The 18,076-nt window shown below is 38.2% G+C and overlaps 2 protein-coding genes across 3 annotated transcripts; one reads left to right on the top strand and one right to left on the bottom strand.

Moving 5' to 3' along the window:
* The first annotated feature begins 2,111 nt into the window (after window positions 1-2,111).
* On the top strand, window positions 2,112-17,045 carry slc25a35 (solute carrier family 25 member 35). 2 transcript variants are annotated; one of them, XM_044370296.1, is made up of 8 exons: window positions 2,112-2,645; window positions 2,782-2,847; window positions 2,927-3,079; window positions 4,346-4,480; window positions 5,594-5,755; window positions 13,856-13,961; window positions 14,531-14,604; window positions 15,364-17,045. In XM_044370296.1, the coding sequence occupies exons 1-6, from the start codon at window positions 2,274-2,276 to the stop codon at window positions 13,886-13,888; spliced, it is 921 nt and encodes a 306-aa protein (XP_044226231.1). In that variant the 5' UTR covers window positions 2,112-2,273; the 3' UTR covers window positions 13,889-13,961; window positions 14,531-14,604; window positions 15,364-17,045. The 2 variants fall into 2 exon arrangements, with proteins under 2 accessions (XP_044226231.1, XP_044226230.1); XM_044370295.1 differs by having other exon boundaries at window positions 14,489-14,604.
* Window positions 12,024-17,873, bottom strand: LOC122995237 (mannose-P-dolichol utilization defect 1 protein-like). The gene is made up of 7 exons (XM_044370297.1): window positions 17,695-17,873; window positions 17,312-17,377; window positions 15,257-15,389; window positions 14,503-14,588; window positions 13,839-13,954; window positions 13,600-13,710; window positions 12,024-13,487 (listed from the first exon to the last, which is right to left on the bottom strand). Exons 1-7 carry the CDS (start codon window positions 17,783-17,785, stop codon window positions 13,374-13,376), a joined length of 717 nt encoding a protein of 238 aa, XP_044226232.1. The 5' UTR covers window positions 17,786-17,873; the 3' UTR covers window positions 12,024-13,373.
* Between the last annotated feature and the right edge of the window lie 203 nt (window positions 17,874-18,076).

The raw sequence follows: 18,076 nt of genomic DNA, 5'->3' as shown, positions 1-18,076 counted from the left end.
ATCCCATTACATTTGCACACGCTCCGGAGTTGTCAAAATGTCTGTGATCCTCGAGTTGCTGAGCTGTAAGTGCTCTTCAGCTGATTAAACAGAGATGTGGTTAAAAACAGCGCTGGAAGTCACAGTTCCCCCTCAGACAATAATCTCTAATTGAAAGTGATGCTGCTGCTCTGCTGACCTAGTATTCACCTGAACTCACTTCACAGAGTAGAATTTTAATAGAAATACTGGGGGTTGTGTGTCAGTTGAGGCTCAATTGTCATTGTTAAATGTCTTGAAATGCATTTTTAAGTTCACTGTAAATATTCTAGATATATAAATGACCTGAGAAGTTTTTATGTTTTGTTACACTCAATGTCTGAGGTGTTTTTAACATAGGGGCTTTTTGAGCAGAGTTCTTCACAGTTTCTAGATGCCTTTTGATTAAGGCACAGTGCTAAAAGATTTTTATTTGTTTTGTCAAACTCTCACTCAGACAATGTTTCCTACACTAAAGCAATAACACGTTGCCTTTTCTGTGAGCTGACCAACACCTGTGAACTCTGATTCTATTACTGCTTTGATAAAAGCAGCTGTAATGGCAACATCAACCTGCATGTTGCACCAAAAGTTATTTTTATTCTGATACCGGTCAGTGAATAGAGTTATTGTTATTGGCTTGGGTTCATCAGGTACATAAAGATAGATTTCTTTATTTAGATATGAGTCTGCAGTTATAGATACCTTCTACTCAGAAATATGTCCATTTAATGTCACATGTACATTATATACTCGATAATCAAGAAATTTTCTGAAAGAAAGTTATGGGCATGTGGAGATTGTTGAAAGTTATCTTCACCGTACTTTTGAGTCAGGCGGGTGCAACAGTTAACAGTTAGGGTTTGAAGCAGATGTTTGAATGTTATCAGAGATGGATGGAATGAGGGAGAAACTCCAAAAAAGGATTCAGCTCTGCTCATAGTCGAGCTATCTGTGCTGATAAGCCCCTCTTTAAATCATTTCTGCCTTATGTCTGTTCTAACGGACACTGCAAGTATTTTTTTAAAAACTTTTGCTTTCTCTATTCCAAAAATGACTCCTTAGAAATGTAACCTCAGGGTCTTTATTTTGCACAATTTCATGACTGGAGCTGACCCAAAGAGCAATCTTGATTTTTAGTTTATACATTTCAAAGCCTGCTCCAATATTTTCTCTTGTCCCTTGATATATAAGTCTATTTTTTATGTGTATAAATCAATTTTATAATCGTAAAATAAGTATGCTTATGTAAATTGTAAAAAATAATATATATATTATTTATTATTATTGTTATTTAAAAGTGATGAAAAGGCATGGCAATGTAATCCATGATTTCGCTCAATAGGATCAAGTGTGGATGTGCCTAGTTTCAGCAGCAGCCTGCGGTCAAATGGGAGAAGATCGAAACCAGTTTCTGATGAGTGTGCCGGTTCCATACACGGATGTATTAGATGAACAGGATTGGTCGTGGCAATATGCCCGCCCATTCATTTAAAACTAACTTGCTCAAGCAGCTGCCCATCGCACTGTGAGCCAAACGCCTACAAAGAGAAGGGATTGAGGAGCTGTTTTCATTGGCTGAGAAAACGAGCGTCAAACGTACGTACGTAATATCTCCGAGAGTTAATATCTCCAAGTTACGTTTGAAGATGTTTGTACGATTCACCTAAATGTTCTTCTGTCCTCTCTAAATTACAAAATGTAAAATGCTGGTCTTTTTTCCGGTATGCCCATCACACTACTGTGGATTTTTTTTAAATGTTGGAAGATATTTTCAAACACGCGATGGACGCTTTCTTTCTACAAAGGAAAATTGAAATCGAAATTATTAGAAAACAAAAGAGATGTAATTAATCCCAACAACAGCACAATGCAAAGCAATACAACACAACTTTTAACATGTGTATAAAAAATGACACAGACCTACATTAGAATAAATTAATTTAATCCAAACCTGAATTCATAGACGGAACACCGCACTGTATTAACTAATCACTCAACAGTTCGTTTATGTGAATTACGAGTTTACGAGGGGCTCGTGAAGTGCTCTTGTGTCGCACTGATGTCACTGTAGCGTGTGTGTGTGTGTGTGTGTGTGTGTGTGTGTGTGTGTGTGTGTGTGTGTGTGTGTGTGTGAATGTACAGTGTGTGTGGGAGGAGTAAATGGTGCTGAGCAGAAACCCCCTGATATGAAGGACAAGTCGCTCTGGCATCGGGCCTGAACCCCACATCAGTCCCCGCGCCGGTCGCTCGCGATGGATTTCATGCTGAGCGGGGCGGCGGCTTGCGGAGCGTGTCTGTTCACCAACCCGCTGGAGGTCGTCAAAACGCGAATGCAGCTCCAAGGAGAGCTCCGGAGCCGGGGGACTTACCAGATTTATTATCGCAACGTGTTCCACGCTTTTTACACCATCGGGAAAGTGGAGGGACTCTCCGGCTTACAGAGAGGACTGGCACCCGGGCTAGTCTATCAGTTTGTTATGAATGGGGTCAGGCTCGGCTCGTACGCCGTCATTGAGTCCTCTGGTTACATCCACACTAACGGAAGGGTCAGCGCGGTCAAAACTATAGTATCAGGGGCTGTGGCAGGAGTGGTGGGAGCCGTGATGGGCAGTCCTGTATACTTGGTCAGTAGCTGGCTTTATTTTAGCCTGAGTAGGCTATTCTCTTTTTAATTTTTATTTGGTGTGTCATTTCCAAGGTGAGCTGTGCAGAGGTGAGTAACCATGGAGAAAAGTAAACTGAGATTGTCTCCATTGACAGGTAAAGACTCATCTGCAGAGTCAAGCTACCTCCTCAATTGCTGTTGGGCATCAGTATAAACACCAGGTAACATAATAACCCAAACTGAAGTTATTAAATCTGAGAGGTAGCCGTTTCCTAAAGTGTTCCTCCTCCTTCCTGTCAGGGGATGACCCACGCTTTGGCAGCCATCTACAGGCAGCATGGCATTCTGGGACTGTGGAGGGGCTCCAGTGCTGCTGTACCAAGGGTCAGCGTGGGGTCAGCTGCACAACTCTCCACCTTCTCCTCCTCCAAGGAGCTTGTGATTGACCTGCAGGTTAGAATATGTTACAGGGGTCGCTGGGGTTTGATCTCAACATGAAAGTTATCTAAATTCAGTGGTGGTGATATGGAAACAGGCTATCAGAAAAAAATTATATTAATATCAGAGAAAATTAACAGGCAACAATTTTAGTATTCAAAGTTTTTAGTATTAAAGACAAAAAGACAAAAACTAGCAGGTTCCAGCTTGTAAAATGTTGTTTTTTTTCCTCATATGATAGTAAACTGCTTTTAAGACTGTTAGTTGGACTAAATAAGCAGTGTGATGACATCACACTGAACTCTGAGAACCTGTGATAGGCCTTTTACACTATTTGCTGATATTATTTAGACCAAGCAATCCATCATATTGAGGAAAATAATAAGCAGATTCATCTATCACAAAAGAAATCATTAGTTGCAGCCCTAAACTCAGAGAGAGATCATTTGTTGTCAGCAGCGGTGCACAGACAATGAAAGCAGTCATTGTGTCACTGACAAAGCACCAGGCAGTACACCCTTCTGGAAGAGAAATTCAACACCTCTCATTGGGCCCTCTGGCTGAAAACATGCAGCTTACATAACCTGTGCGCTTGCAGGGTGCAATTGTGGCTGCTGACCTAGTGCTAGTTTTAAGTCTTTCATACCTAATACCAGAACCACTTTCATCATCGAACAGTGCTGTATTCACCTGACCGCTCCACCTTCTTTGGTAAGATTTCGTTAAACTACTTCCTTCATTTCCCAGACTTCATTTCAGCTGATCTGATTGGCCAATAGGTGAGTGAGGGTGGAAGTTCCACTGCCCCTTGCGTAAACTGCTGCACTGCTCCAGTGAATTACAGCTGTGTTTTTAAAAAGTGAATCAGTTAAAGCTGGCAATCTGCCAAGTGGCGCTGTTCCTCAATATTCAGTAAACGCAGGCGGTCGACATCACTTGCATGTAAAAGACCTTCAAACTAAATAGTATTTACTGCTTTATTGTTATGAGGCCATCCTTATAAAGCTTGAGGCAAGACTGTAGCTGCTGGAATGTGTGTGTGTGCTGCATAGGTTTTAATAATAGAACCATTCCTCTGTTTCACTACATGTGGGAGGTCATGACCAGTTAAAATTAGAAATGGCTATACATGTGGGGGAATCCTGATGATGGTCTAAATCTTTTTCTGGATGAAGTATGCCACATCTTGTCACTTTCACTTCTAGCACATATCCTTAAGTGCCTTGTGTTACCCTGTTTGGCCTTATCACCTCACAGTATTGTTATTTTCTCCTTTCCAAGGTGTTCCCAAAGGACAGCTGGTTGGTGGCCTTGAGTGCCGGCATGATAAGCAGCGTGGTGGTGGTGTTGGGGATGACGCCTTTCGATGTGGTGAGCACAAGGCTCTACAACCAGCCTGTGGATCACCTTGGCAAGGTGAGGAGACAAACCAATATGTTTTAATAGTAACTTTACACTCAGGGTGTTGTCTGAATTATATTCAGTTGCACCTGTAACCATGGTGATGTTACAGGATCTTGTAGTATATCTGTACATTACTGCAGCAAGGTGATAAGTTAAAGCACTGGAGGTTAGCAAAAACAAGATTTTCAGGTGGTGTTCAGTTACTCTTTGAGTTGTACACCTCAAGATTTTCATTATATCAAATCACATTTTTGATAATATTTATGAAACATTTTTTCAGCAATAGTCATTACATGTACTTGTGTTCTGTAATAGCCTTTATGTAGCAGTTTTCACTGTAACTAGCAGTGTCTGCCATTCCCACACTAGATAATTGTGCACTGATGCACAGGGTTCTCAAAGGAAATAGTTGACTGAATTTGAAATATGCGTATGAAACCTCTCAAGCCAGAGTTTGTTTAACTGCACTGTAAACAGATTGCTCATCTGTTGCATTTCTGAGAGTTACTGTGTGTTCACATAGACTGCAAAACTAATTTTAGATGCGGTGCAATGACATACAAAGTCAATGCAAAGACACAAGCACACACCAATTTGCCTGTGTTGAAAATGTATCCACACAAGTTGAAATGTTTCAACTTGAGCAAAAAATTTGCACGTGTTGCGGGATTTTATGAATGTACTTCATGAACATACAGAAAGGAGAGGGAAAAGGACAGAGGTTCAGTCAGAGGCTGAACTGAACACAAATACACAAGCACACTCCCTTAGACAAAGTTGGTGCCTTTCATTGCTAGCTAGCTTACAGATAATGTGCAGTAATGTATTTTGGCTGTTTGGGGCAAATAAACACAAACGTTCCAGTGGTCAAACCTACGCGAGTAACGCATGGCGAAAATTCAGTTTGCGTTCTTTCTGAACACACCATTAGCTATCAGTGGTGTGTTTGCTGCCTTCAGTTGAAGTCAAATCACTCTTATCACCTGTAACATAACCACAGGTAACACCAAACCAAACAAGATTGAAATCTTAAGGACTATAACTTATAAGTAGCATCACTAAGGGGAGCTGACAGTGAGAGATCATCTGTTCAGATCTTGGTTAAATGACTTTCTCATCTTGCAGGGCCAGCTTTATAAAGGATTCACAGACTGCTTTTCTAAGACGCTGAGGAAGGAAGGTGTGACGGGACTCTACAAAGGATTGGGAGCCTCTTATTTCCGGCTTGGTCCACACACCATTCTGTCTTTGTTCTTCTGGGATGAACTGCGCAAACTCTACTGGCAGGTTAGATAACACCAGGGACGAGGAAATTGAAAAATGGGCAACTCATTAATCTCTGAGTGCATAGGTTAAATGAGTCCTCATATAATGAATTTACTATTATGAGGTAAAAGAAAAACCAGGGGATGTTCTCCTTTCTTAATGGGAAAGAGCAAAGGTAATGTTTTACACTCCAATAAGAAAACACTTTAGTGGAGTCAAAATGCAGCAGGGAGGAAATGTCTGGAGAACTGCTGTTGGGAGTTCTGAATAATTCAGATAAGATAAAACAGATATAAATGCACATGGGTTTGTCTTGTTCACATACAATATGTGCAAAGATAGGAGGAAAACCTACAACTTAGAGAATAATGTAATAGACCTTATATTCAGTGTACTGTGTGCTCTCTTGGGTAAAAACATCAAACATCATGTCCTCTTATAGCTCTTAAACTCTTTGGTTATATACCATTCCAAAAGATATAAAAGGGTCTGCAGTGGACACAACTGTACCTTCAAATGTCAAATGTCACATCAAATGTGGCCCATAGCTTCAGAAAAATAAACAGATCGTGCCAACAGCGACACGTAATGTCTAATATGAAATTATATGTGCGAGTTGGCCAGGTGGTAGCTGCTCTCTGTTGCTGCTCTCTTTTAATTAATGAAATTAATGAAACGCACGTAATGGTATAAACCAGTGCAATCAGATGTCCTGCAACAGCCTTTTACTAGCAGAAGGTGACGCTGAGTATGACAGAGCAAAAGAAGTAAAGAATTCTGGGGATTTCTTGTATGTAAATTTGCCTTCAAGGTGTTGTTGCTGAGAAATGTCTCCTGACTAACACTCCGGTGAGCCAGTCAGTACATGATGTGCACGCCTTAGTTTTAAAATCTGGAGGATATCCCAACATTTCCAAAGATACCTAATATGTTAGGCTGAATCAGGGCTGTGCGACATGACGATATATATCGTGTGACAATAGAAAAAAGTCTATTGTTTCATATTATGCTCTATCGTTTATTTATATTATATTCTGATGCAAATCACACTCTTTACAGCAATATTTTTCATTTGGAGTCTGTCCATTTTTTGCGCAGATTACATTGATAAATTACTCCTCCTGGCTTTTTACTCCCAAAGCTTTTATTGCAATTACAAGAACATAAAAGATGTAGTTGTCAACTCTTTACAGGTGTTTCTCTTTTACTGTGCTGCACACACACACACAGGGCTCATACCTGCCTGTGCTGAGAAAGAGCAGAAATGTTATCTGCCGAAAGTATGTGCATTTGTTTAATTTCAGCTCAGTGTGAAAGTCTCTGTTGTGTTCTGCTGTCATTTAAGGTCACGTTACTCTCCTGTGCTCTCTATTGTTCACTGTGGGTGGGGCTGAGGCCTCTGTGTGTGTGCTGCACACTCAGGAGAGAAAGTGAACCAGGCAAAGCACATGAGCTGACAACAACTATACTGCAGACCAATATTTATTCACTGAAATAAAATGTGCTGTATCGGGATAGGCTTTTGGTCATATCGCCCAGCCCTCGGCTGAATTTTTGGAAAATGTGTGTTAAATAATGCAGAAGACATCTAGAATATTTCTGTTTGATGGAATGGTGCAGCCATAAAAACATGAAGGCTTGTGTTTGATGGTTTCACTCAGAAGAGCTGAAACAAAACGATACAGAATATACTGTATGTTTATATATATAATGCTGTCAGACAGTGAAATAAGATGATTTTTCCTACCTTAATGGGGAAAACTGTATGTTAAAGGGTTAAAGCCAGCTCATGAAGGACAACCCTCCAAAGTTTCCTCTAAAATGTCCTTAACTGTTTCCTTTCCTAAACGAGACATCTGACCTTAGGACATAGGACCTCGCATATTACAACAGAGCATACTTCCCGTCCAGTAAAACTGCTAAAACAGGATGTCAAATCAAATTAAGATCAAGAGATATTTCTTGCATACGCCTTCAGTGTATTTTTTATTTTAAATGAGATTCCTCCTAGTAAAGTGAGAGAAATAGCTATACTACATGTACCTTTTTTTACACTGACATTAACTGACATTAACTATACTATATAATACACAGTACTACATAGTATACAGCACATGAAGCTTACTACACGCCTCATACTAAACTAAAACGACACAAAACCTCCTTTGACGGACGTCATATCATCTGTGAACTCAGCCAACCAGCAAATCTGAAAATGGGAGGAGCTGCTGCTATCTCAATAAAGAACTTAAAAGTCAACCTCATGGTGGCGCTAGAGGAAAAATCAAGCATTCACCAAAGTCTGTGTGATTCAGCCTGTGAGGTTGTGAATTTCTTAGCAATCCTTTGAATAGTTGTGGAGATATTTCAGTTTAGACCAAAGTGGTGCAAATGTGGACCAACCAACAGATGAAGATTGCCATCCCTAGAGCCATGAGGTTAGCATGGCTAAAAATAAATTCTATAAAGCTAAAAATGAAAAAGGTATTATTTCAGCACACCACACTGGCAGTAAAATGCTCACTGCATCAAATGGATAGGACTACGTTCAGGTTCTCTAGGAGTTTCTGCATGTTAATAGTTTGTTCTTCAGCTTTTGAATTGAGCTGCGTACTGACATGTATGTACAAATACAGTTTAGTACATCTCCATTCATTCATTCTTCAGAATGATTTATGCTTATTTCTATAGAGACATATACATAAACCCACAAGTGAAAAGACTAATGTCATTTTTATTATGGCCTAAGCCAGTTTGCTCTCTTACCTCTTATGTCCGGGTGGGCTTTTGTAAAATAATACATATACATTTAAATGAAAATACATAATAAAAGCAAAAAAAACAGATAGTACTAATTACAATAAAAGTCCCATAAAAGTAGATAAAATCTTAAGGAAAGACAGTTGATCACTCATGACCACATGCCTGATAACTCCTCAAAAACTGTTATTAAACTGTCTTACAACTCATCAGAGGTTTCACTGAAATCAGCTGATTTACAACTTAAAGTTCATGTATACATGTCTGTGTGCAACATGGCTTTGTCACATCCATTTGCTTCAAAACTGCTGAACTATTTCTCTTTTACCTCTGATTACTCATCTGTAATATGCAGCATAAAGCGTTTCTTAATTCTTTAGAAACACAAGGTGCTCGACCTTTCCAGGATCATATCAGCAACAGCTTGTTACTGGTGTTTTCAAAATCTTTAAGCTGACTCATCTACAGTAGCAAAATCAAAATCCACATGTATTTTGAGAAACTTATGGTGATAATGTTTTTAATATTGGGATAATGTAGCTACAGTATAATGATATAGCTTTAAAAAAAAACTTCTTCAGTCGACTGTTTTTACTGTACACGACAATTGTGCCAACAGTTACTAATATTTACTCCCTAACATTTAGTTTACAGCCCAGAATTGATGCAGACTTGAACCTATTATTGATCCTTTTTTATGGTTTTATTATGGCCTTTGAAAAGTTTAACACAGAGGAGTTTGAAAATTATGTTCTATTGACTCAAACAGTTCAGTGTCTTTTCTTTCAAAAATGCCAAACCATCATTATAGTTACTGAACCAGTACACAGTTTATTTGTGGTTTTGTGAAACCTGCACCTTCAAGCCAATAGTCAGATTACTATGACATGTACACTGTGGTTAACCCTGTCGAAATAGATGGTTAAACACTGCTCTCTTGTGTGTGAGTCAGATTTGATGATTTCTTCATAAAGTGCACGATACTCTGCAAAGTGTCAAGGATTTTATGGTAATAACATGTAATAAATAACAGAACAGAGGAAACAAATGTTACTTTAGTTTATTTTGTATGATGAAGTTGAAGCAAGCAAGAGTTGCCATTTTTACACTTTTAAAGGAATTTTATCTTCTTGATGTAATGACATCCATTTGTACTATAAACATTGTATATGGTTTATTATGAAGTATTCTTATGTTTGTTAGATTAACACATTTTAGATTTAACTTGTAGGTTCAAAGTAATTCAAGTGGGTTATAGTAGGACATCACACTTAACAGCAGTACCCTCTGTACTGCATATTTCATACACTGACTCAACAATTATCATATTTCATGTGGTTTAAAAGGACCAGAGTAGCCCTCCACAGACCACTCTATTAGACTATGAAAACTTTTAAATAATAGCTCTAACAATTCTAACCAGAAGTGATTCCTGACAAACTTGTGCCAAACCTTGTGCTAAAACGATCAAACTGAACTGGCAGCTGAAAACCAAACTGAAAACCAGACTGTGGCGGACTACTAACCTCATACAATAAATACATAAGAACAGTTACACCTGATTCTTAACATGTTATACTTGTACTGTCCACTACCTTTGCCATGGCCATCTTTGTTAAGGCAATGTGAACTGTGGGTTGAATGTAAAGCTGTTAACTGTGGTTTACAATGACTACAGACTGGAAATTTACAGGTTTGTTCCTTCATTTTGTAGCTAGAGGAATTTCTAAAATGAGTGTTCAAGGAGGAACTGGTGATAAAGATACTGTTACTTGGAAACTGCTCAACTCTTTTTCAGATGGTCTCAAATGTGAAGTCTCAGACTACTTGTGAATGTTAAAACTTATGAAAGCTGGACAAGAGTTGAGATGTACTAATGATGAATGTTACATGCAGCAGCTTGTTTCATGAATGTGATGCAAAATGCACTTCCTGTTGTGAGCAGACATGAGGAGTAAATAAATTACCAGACTTTTTATTGACAGCTTATCTGTGTTGCTTATCTTGTTTCCTGTTGTATGGGCTAAATTGAACACTAGAAAAAAAAAAGGACTGTTACAGTTTTATTTTAGGTTGTTGACGTTACACAGCTGTGGTCGTTATAAGGTTCACTTCCCTTCACTTTAAAAGAATTGGTCATCTTCCCACCATTACATTTGAAAATGAACAATTGATGAGTTTCCCTTCTGGCTAATAGAATTAGAGAACAGAAAGTGCAGCACTCTGTGTTTTCACATTTTGTAATGAATTTATCAAGTGATCCAAAATGGGGTCTCGACTCCAGGATTGAAACCATGTACATTGTCCTCTTGGAAGAGTATCCTCATTGTAGGCTAATTTCATAGAAATGATCATTTTTAACAAGTGCATGATTTTAATTGACTAATTACTAGAACTAATCGTAATGAAAGATTTTTTAAAATTCTGAAATATGTGTGTGATTAAATAAAAACAAGACACAGTGTCTATAACCATGCTAACAGTTTTGTGAGGCTGTACTGTACTTCACAGTGGTGCTTTGAGCTAAATGCTAATGCTAGTATGACAATGTTAACATGCTGATGTTAAGCAGGTTTAATGTTTACCATATTCACTATCTTAGTTTAGCATGTTAGCATGCTAAAATTTGCTAATTAGCACTAAACAAAAAATTCAGCTGGGAATATTACTAGTTTTTCAAGTATTTGGTCATAAACCAACGTGTTCGACAAATTAAAATGTTGACCTGATGATAGCACTGGATGAAAAGTCAGGGGATCAGCAAAGTTTTACATTTCATCCTGAGGGTGCCATTAATGTCTGTACCAAATTCAACTGTTGCAACCCGTCCAACAGTGGTTGAGACATTTCAAACACTCAAAATGACAAATGTAGTGGTGGTGTTAGAGGAAGAGGTTAACACCAAAGTCATTGGAATAATGGACCAAATTGTATCATATTTCTTCGCCATTCAGTTACGATATTTCACAAGAGAAGAATGTTGACATTGTTACTCTACAGGAAAAGTCAGGGGATGATCAGTCTGACTTTGGACCAAAGTTGTGGACAGACAGACCGACATTATCATAGTGTTAATTAATCTGTATTTTGAGAGAAAGCCATGACATGATGAGTGATCTGTCCTCCATTAATCAACTGATTTGCAGCGAATATATTATCTATATAATAAATCATTCACAGAATCTTTTGTTTCAGCTACTGAGACCAGTTAACTGGATTTTCATTGTGTACAATACGAGGCATGTCTAGTAATAGCTGGGTCATTATGGCACGGCCTCTGACATATGAATGTTACAGTTATCACTCATTGCTTTGCTTTAGATAACTAACAAGGTCACACAAGTCAAAGTCTCCCTTAGTGAAACTTCAAACATAACAACAGAAACAGCTGAGTTGTAACATGACTCCCAAAAGGAAACATGTTGGAGTCAGAAAGTTTTATGTACACGCAGATAACATTTGACAAACCTTGACGTAAAGGTGAATGAAGGTGACAGCTCTGTTAATTCACTTACAAACACCTGTATTCTGTGGCAAAATTTTATTTTATGAATTTCAGACAGGAATGTTCACTAAAAATAATTCACAGTATCATTACCATCAGGTTAATGTGTTATTGGTGCATGTGCGCTTCACTGAGCAACACTGGACACTTTGTTCATGGTGCTGGAAATACGAGAAGCTCAGAGGGGCTCATTTATGAAAAGGTTCTTACACTCAACATCGGTAAGAAGAAATGTAAAAATATCAACAGGTTTAGGTATATTCTGAATCCTATATTTAGGTAAACAAGTTTTTTTTCAGTCTTAAACATGATTTACTGGAACTACCATAGAAGCTCTTCCTTAATTACCCTAAATAGATACTAATTTCAAGGTTGATGGTGACATTCAACCCCTCAGATTAAGAGGAAAATTCTGGGAAATTACTGTCTCATACTCATCCCTAAATACCTTCAGCTGAACTACCTTCAGGCTCCAGTGAACGGAAACCTGAGCCAGTTCTGGGAAGTTCCCACATGTAAATGTTTCTTGTGAATTTATGTGCAAGTAAGAAACAGAATGTTGCTGAGAAAAGAGCATATTCTCTGGAAATAATGTTTTAAATAGACATGCTTTAAAAAATCAAGTTGAAAAAACACTTGAAGTTGGTGTACTTAACGTTTCCATTTAGCAATTCTGCAATTTCAAAATTCAACTTTGACATTCATAAATTTCTCTCTTTGTTGAGGCGGTTGAAATCAAACTTTTTCCTGGCAGAAGTGCTACCAGCAAATCATGAATGCATCATGAGCAGGATTTTCCTTCAACCACTGAGGAAAACTAATCAATGATATTAATCTGATCTGATGAAAGCTTATGAGTTTATACATAACTGCTGCGTGACTGTATGTCTTCCCCAGTTTTAAGGCTTGTATGGGGGTTGCTACTGCATTACAAATTACACAGACTATTGAAACTCTTGTAAAAAAATGTTTGTAGACTTGTTTACCTCACTGTTCCTACCTCTGGATACTGAATAGATGAACTGTTTGGTTCAAGTGAAGGTGTGAAGTAATTCTCATTTCAACCACTAGAGGGAAATAAAACCATTTTATTCCCTCATCTTTACTATGATGGGAAACTGCACAAAAGATATGTAAAAATACACAAAGCTACTAAACAGCACAACGCTGAGAGTTTTCATTTACACAGATACAAAGCACATGACTTGTTTTAAGCGTGTACAAAAAGACTGTAAACATTTACTGCTATTTGAGTTATTGATATGACGACATCTGGCACAGAATCACAAAACATATCTTGCACTATATGAAGGACTTGCATATGATGTGAAACTGTTACATTTTTGATTTGATATGTTGCCAACATTGTCACCTTTACTCAGTCTTCTTTTTACTGCTGCTCTTGTAGCAGAGGACCTGGGCCAGAAGGACACAGCCGAGACAGGCTGACAGCGTGTGGGACAGAGTAGTGAGAGAGCCTCCTTCCTCCTACAAGAAAAAAAAAGTTTGCACAAGCAGCAATGACAGATTAGAGAGGTGTAAAATATGTTCTTGTGCAACTTTCTATGTTTGTGTTTGTGTGTACTTCCAAACTGCGTACCTGCAGAGAAACAAAGAGAAGACCCAGAGACCCTGCACACGATAGGAACACAGACAGAGTGGACAGTTGTCCCGTGTGGCCATTACAGTAGTTAGTTCCAGCCTGGAGAACCTGGAAAAAACAAATCCAGCAATGAAATTCACTCCCCTTGATGAATTCACATTTACCGTACATAATCACAGTTTAAGTTGTCATGTCTTATTAATCATGACTGACAAGATAAGTGACTCAGTTGCTACCTTGCTTGCAATTAAAGCTGCCAGAGCGGAAGGCTGCATCACTGAGATGACTGCTGCAGCTGTATAGGAGCCCAGGAGGAACATTAAACCACTGTAAGTCAAGAGGAACAGCACTCCTGCCAAGTAAGAGAAAACAGGATCATATAAGATGTATAAGACGGTATTCACAAGAAAAAACACACACAGTGAAATGCCTTCACTAAAATCTTTTCATACTGTTGGTCTAATTAAAACAGTTTTCTATCCGTGTGTTTTAAGAAGAAGTGCTGTTATCGGTGTAATTGCTCTACCAACAAAAGGTTAAATGAAAGGTTTATGGGTCAAATGGTATAACCTCAAGGTTCAAGGAAAGCCTCAAGGAAAGCTTTGAGCAAGACATGACACAGGAAGAGGTGTGATAATCATCTGAAACACAGCTGTTATCTGTTAAACCCCTCTTAACATTCAGCGTAAGACTGAATATGAATATGAATATGAATAATGAATCTATATATTTGTGACCTGTTTTTAAAGATTTACATCTTCGGTAGGAATGAATGTGAGAGCCACAGACAGGAAAAGGTCTTTTCATAGGATTTGTTGACAATTAGAAACATATAGAACAACAGCAGTCTCATCCTTTAAATATGTACATTCTTTGGAATGTGCAGGTATGTGTGCTAACCTTTGAGAGTTTCACCACGATAACGCAGGATGAGGAAGACAATCACTGCTGTCTGGGCCAACGTGAAGAGCCTCTCACCCCAGGCACTGTGGAGCAGTTCAGGTAAAACACATGTATGATAACAGATACATACTGTCAGCTGGAAAACAGAGCAAACACTCTCTATCAGAGAGTCTCAAATATTTACAATGTACTGACACTAATGAAGCCACAGTCTTTAAAGTTGACATAACTTGTGACGAGGTGTAGGCTTCATCTGTTATACATTTACTGAATGGATGTACACGGATGTCTTGTGCAAACAGCTCACTTCCACTTCATACTTCACATATTCTTTAAGCATGAGCAAACATCTGGTATAACGTGATTTAAGCTGGTTTAACATTACTGTAGTTTTCCAGCATCATAGAAACAGACAACCTCCTGAGATTTTAGCCCACTGCTATGTTTACTACAACTGTGTGTTTCTACACTTTCTACATCTCAAATCATTAAACTAGGAGAGGTTTGCAACATGCATGAAACAAAGCCTGTGACACTAATGTCACTTAATGACTCTGTCTCTGATGTCAGTGAATCAGAGAAAGCCGAGAACTGTCAGAAACGTTTCTCTCACTTGGTGACATCTGACATGAAGAGAGCAGTAAGGAGTTCCTACCTGCTGTGATCTTAGAGCACTTACATTAAGAAATCAACTACTATGTGTAAGAGTATGGTCTTTGACTTGTTTACCACCCGGCTATTAATTACGTACAAGAGTGGGAAGCTGTTGGCCACAGCATACACAACAGGACATGAGAAGGCATAAAGCTGCAGCAGGACGGAGGGGAGACTCAGGCCCTCTGCACTTCCTCTCCACAGTATCTTTAACAGCTGAAGTAGCTGCGCTGCAGGGAGACAACAGACCAAAATCACCAAGTATCAGGATTGAAGACCCCCAGCATGTAGATTTGGTGTAGAGCTGCAACGATTAGTCGATTAATCAATCAAAAGAAAATTAACTGGCAACAGTTTTGATCATTTATTAATTGTTTGAGTAATTTTTTCAGCAAAAATACCAAAGTTCTCTGGTTCCAGCATCTTAAATGTGACAATCTTGCCATTTTTCTTTGGCAAATATGACAGTAAATTGAACATTGTACAGTTCAACAAGCTCACTGTGGGCTATGAGAAACTGTGAATGGCATTTTGTTCACATTTTTTTTAACATTTCATTGACTAAATGATTAATCAATGTATTCATTGATAATGAAAATAAGCATTAGTTGCACCCCTAATTTGATAGTTGTTCAAGTTAGCGATGAATATGTAAATTATAATAAAATAAAAAAACGGGCAGTTGAACAGCTGGCTGACACTGAAACGAGGTACAGCTGCTTCTTCTTCTTCTTATTATTATTATTATTATTATTATTATTGTTATTATCGTTAGTATGTGTATGCAAAAATAACTTCTTAATATCCATATTAAATTGTATTTTCTACACTGTATTATGATATGATTCTGCTATTAACTTGTGAGAAGATGTTTGTGCTTCTGCATAGACATGTTAATGATGAGGTCTTGCAATATCATGTATCGATGTTGTAATGGTTGTATGCACTGTTAACCGCACCAAGTACCGAAAAGTACTGGTAGTAAAGCACTTAAAGGAATTTGGATTCTAGTTTGATCATTGTGTTGTGAGGAGATTCAATCAGTAATGATCTATTCAATCATTGCAGTGTAAAAAAACAAAGAAATAATAGGCGTTATGAGAGGTTTTGGGGTTGTTTGATATTTTTTTCTCATTTTGTTCTAAAACAATCTCATCTGTGAGTATGTCAGGGAAGAAAACTATTGAACCAGTTAGTTGTTGATGTCCTGCTGCTGTTAGTCGATTAATCAATCAAAAGAAAATTAACTGGCAACAGTTTTGATCATTTATTAATTGTTTGAGTAATTTTTACAGTAAAAATACCAAAGTTCTCTGGTTCCAGCATCTTAAATGTGACAATCTTGCCGTTTTTCTTTGGCAAATATGACAGTAAATTGAACATTGTACAGTTCAACAAGCTCACTGTGGGCTATGAGAAACTGAATGGCATTTTGTTCACATTTTTTTAACATTTCATTGACTAAATGATTAATCAATGTATTCATTGATAGTGAAAATAAGCATTAGTTGCACCCCTAATTTGATAGTTGTTCAAGTTAGCGATGAATATGTAAATAATAATGACATAAAAAAAGCTATTGATGACCATGTGAGTCAATGGGCAGTTGAACAGCTGGCTGACACTGAAACGAGGTACAGCTTCTTCTTATTATTATTATTATTATTATTATTATTATTATCGTTAGTGTGTGTATGCAAAATTGTATTTTCTACACTGTATTATGGCATGATTCTGCTATTAACTTGTGAGAAGATGTTTGTGCTTCTGCATAGACATGTTAATGATGAGGTCTTGCAATATCATGTATCGATGTTGTAATGGTTGTATGCACTGTTAACCGCACCAAGTACCGAAAAGTACTGGTAGTAAAGCACTTAAAGGAATTTGGATTCTAGTTTGATCATTGTGTTGTGAGGAGATTCAATCAGTAATGATCTATTCAATCATTGCGGTGTAAAAAAAACAAAGAAATAATAGGCGTATTGAGAGGTTTTGGGGTTGTTTGATATTTTTTTCTCATTTTGTTCTAAAACAATCTCATCTGTGAGTATGTCAGGGAAGAAAACCATTGAACCAGTTAGTTGTTGATGTCCTGCTGCTGTTGTCACGTGATTAAATCAGGTAGGTTTGGGTTGAGGAGAAGTCTTACCCAGAAATGTGTCCAGGAGGATCCAAAATCCAGCAGTTTTGTTCAGGACAAACTTAATGCACGGCACTGAAGCACACAGGAATGAAAAATGTTAAAATAATCTGTATAATGCAGATGTTCAGAGGGGTGATCGCCTGCTGCTGGTCAACACTGGTGTGAACGAATCCCTAAAACATGATTTTATGAACGAAACGTAAAGAACATCCCATATAGCTCAAATAATATCACAGTTTTGTTTAACCCAAAAAGTTTACAATGTTGACTTGTAAGTGGGAGACGCGAAACATCTCCCATAACACTCCTTTGCCTCCCGCACAACTGGAAAAGTGTTTTCGCAACTTTTCTCCAGCTTGCTTCAAAATTTTCACAACGACGAGCCTCACCGTGAAAGTGAAAGTTGACGAAAAGCTCCTCGTAACATTTTGCTGGCATTAAATGCGTAACCAGGAACTCTTTGACGGGAGACGTAGCCATTGTCGGTCAGCTGTAGCCGGGAGTGGTCCACACAGTAACGGGGGGAGGGGTTCAAAGGTTCCCCAATATTTATACAGCCAAACAGGACACAGAGCCCGGACACTTTAAACTGCTATCACCGGTGATATTTGTTGTTCTGAAGTCCATGATTACATAAAAAGTCACTTCTTTTTTTGTTGGAAACCCAGTATGTGTCCTCACTCATGTGAATTACCTTGTTAACATGGCCACTATTTTAATACAGGCTGATTAGTTTAGCAGCTATTTGGTCATAAACCAAAGTATTAATTG

The sequence above is a fragment of the Thunnus albacares genome, chromosome 13, assembly GCF_914725855.1.
Source record: "Thunnus albacares chromosome 13, fThuAlb1.1, whole genome shotgun sequence".
NCBI classification, from domain to species: Eukaryota; Metazoa; Chordata; class Actinopteri; order Scombriformes; family Scombridae; genus Thunnus; species Thunnus albacares.
Note: the sequence above shows the minus strand (reverse complement) of the source record. Positions and strands in the feature narration are given on the sequence as shown.

What these genes read in the sequence shown, in the direction of transcription:
- LOC122995237 (XM_044370297.1), bottom strand. Translation starts at nt 17,785, where the DNA reads ATGGCTACGTCTCCCGTCAAAGAGTTCCTGGTTACGCATTTAATGCCA. An exon ending in CGTCAACTTTCACTTTCACG is followed by an intron (nt 17,378 to 17,694) that starts GTGAGGCTCGTC and finishes TGTGTGCTTCAG; the next exon opens with TGCCGTGCATTAAGTTTGTC. An exon ending in TTCTCTTTGTTTCTCTGCAG is followed by an intron (nt 13,488 to 13,599) that starts GTACGCAGTTTG and finishes TTTTTCTTGTAG; the next exon opens with GAGGAAGGAGGCTCTCTCAC.
- slc25a35 (XM_044370296.1), top strand. Translation starts at nt 2,274, where the DNA reads ATGGATTTCATGCTGAGCGGGGCGGCGGCTTGCGGAGCGTGTCTGTTC. An exon ending in TGGGCAGTCCTGTATACTTG is followed by an intron (nt 2,646 to 2,781) that starts GTCAGTAGCTGG and finishes CTCCATTGACAG; the next exon opens with GTAAAGACTCATCTGCAGAG. An exon ending in AGCTTGTGATTGACCTGCAG is followed by an intron (nt 3,080 to 4,345) that starts GTTAGAATATGT and finishes CTCCTTTCCAAG; the next exon opens with GTGTTCCCAAAGGACAGCTG.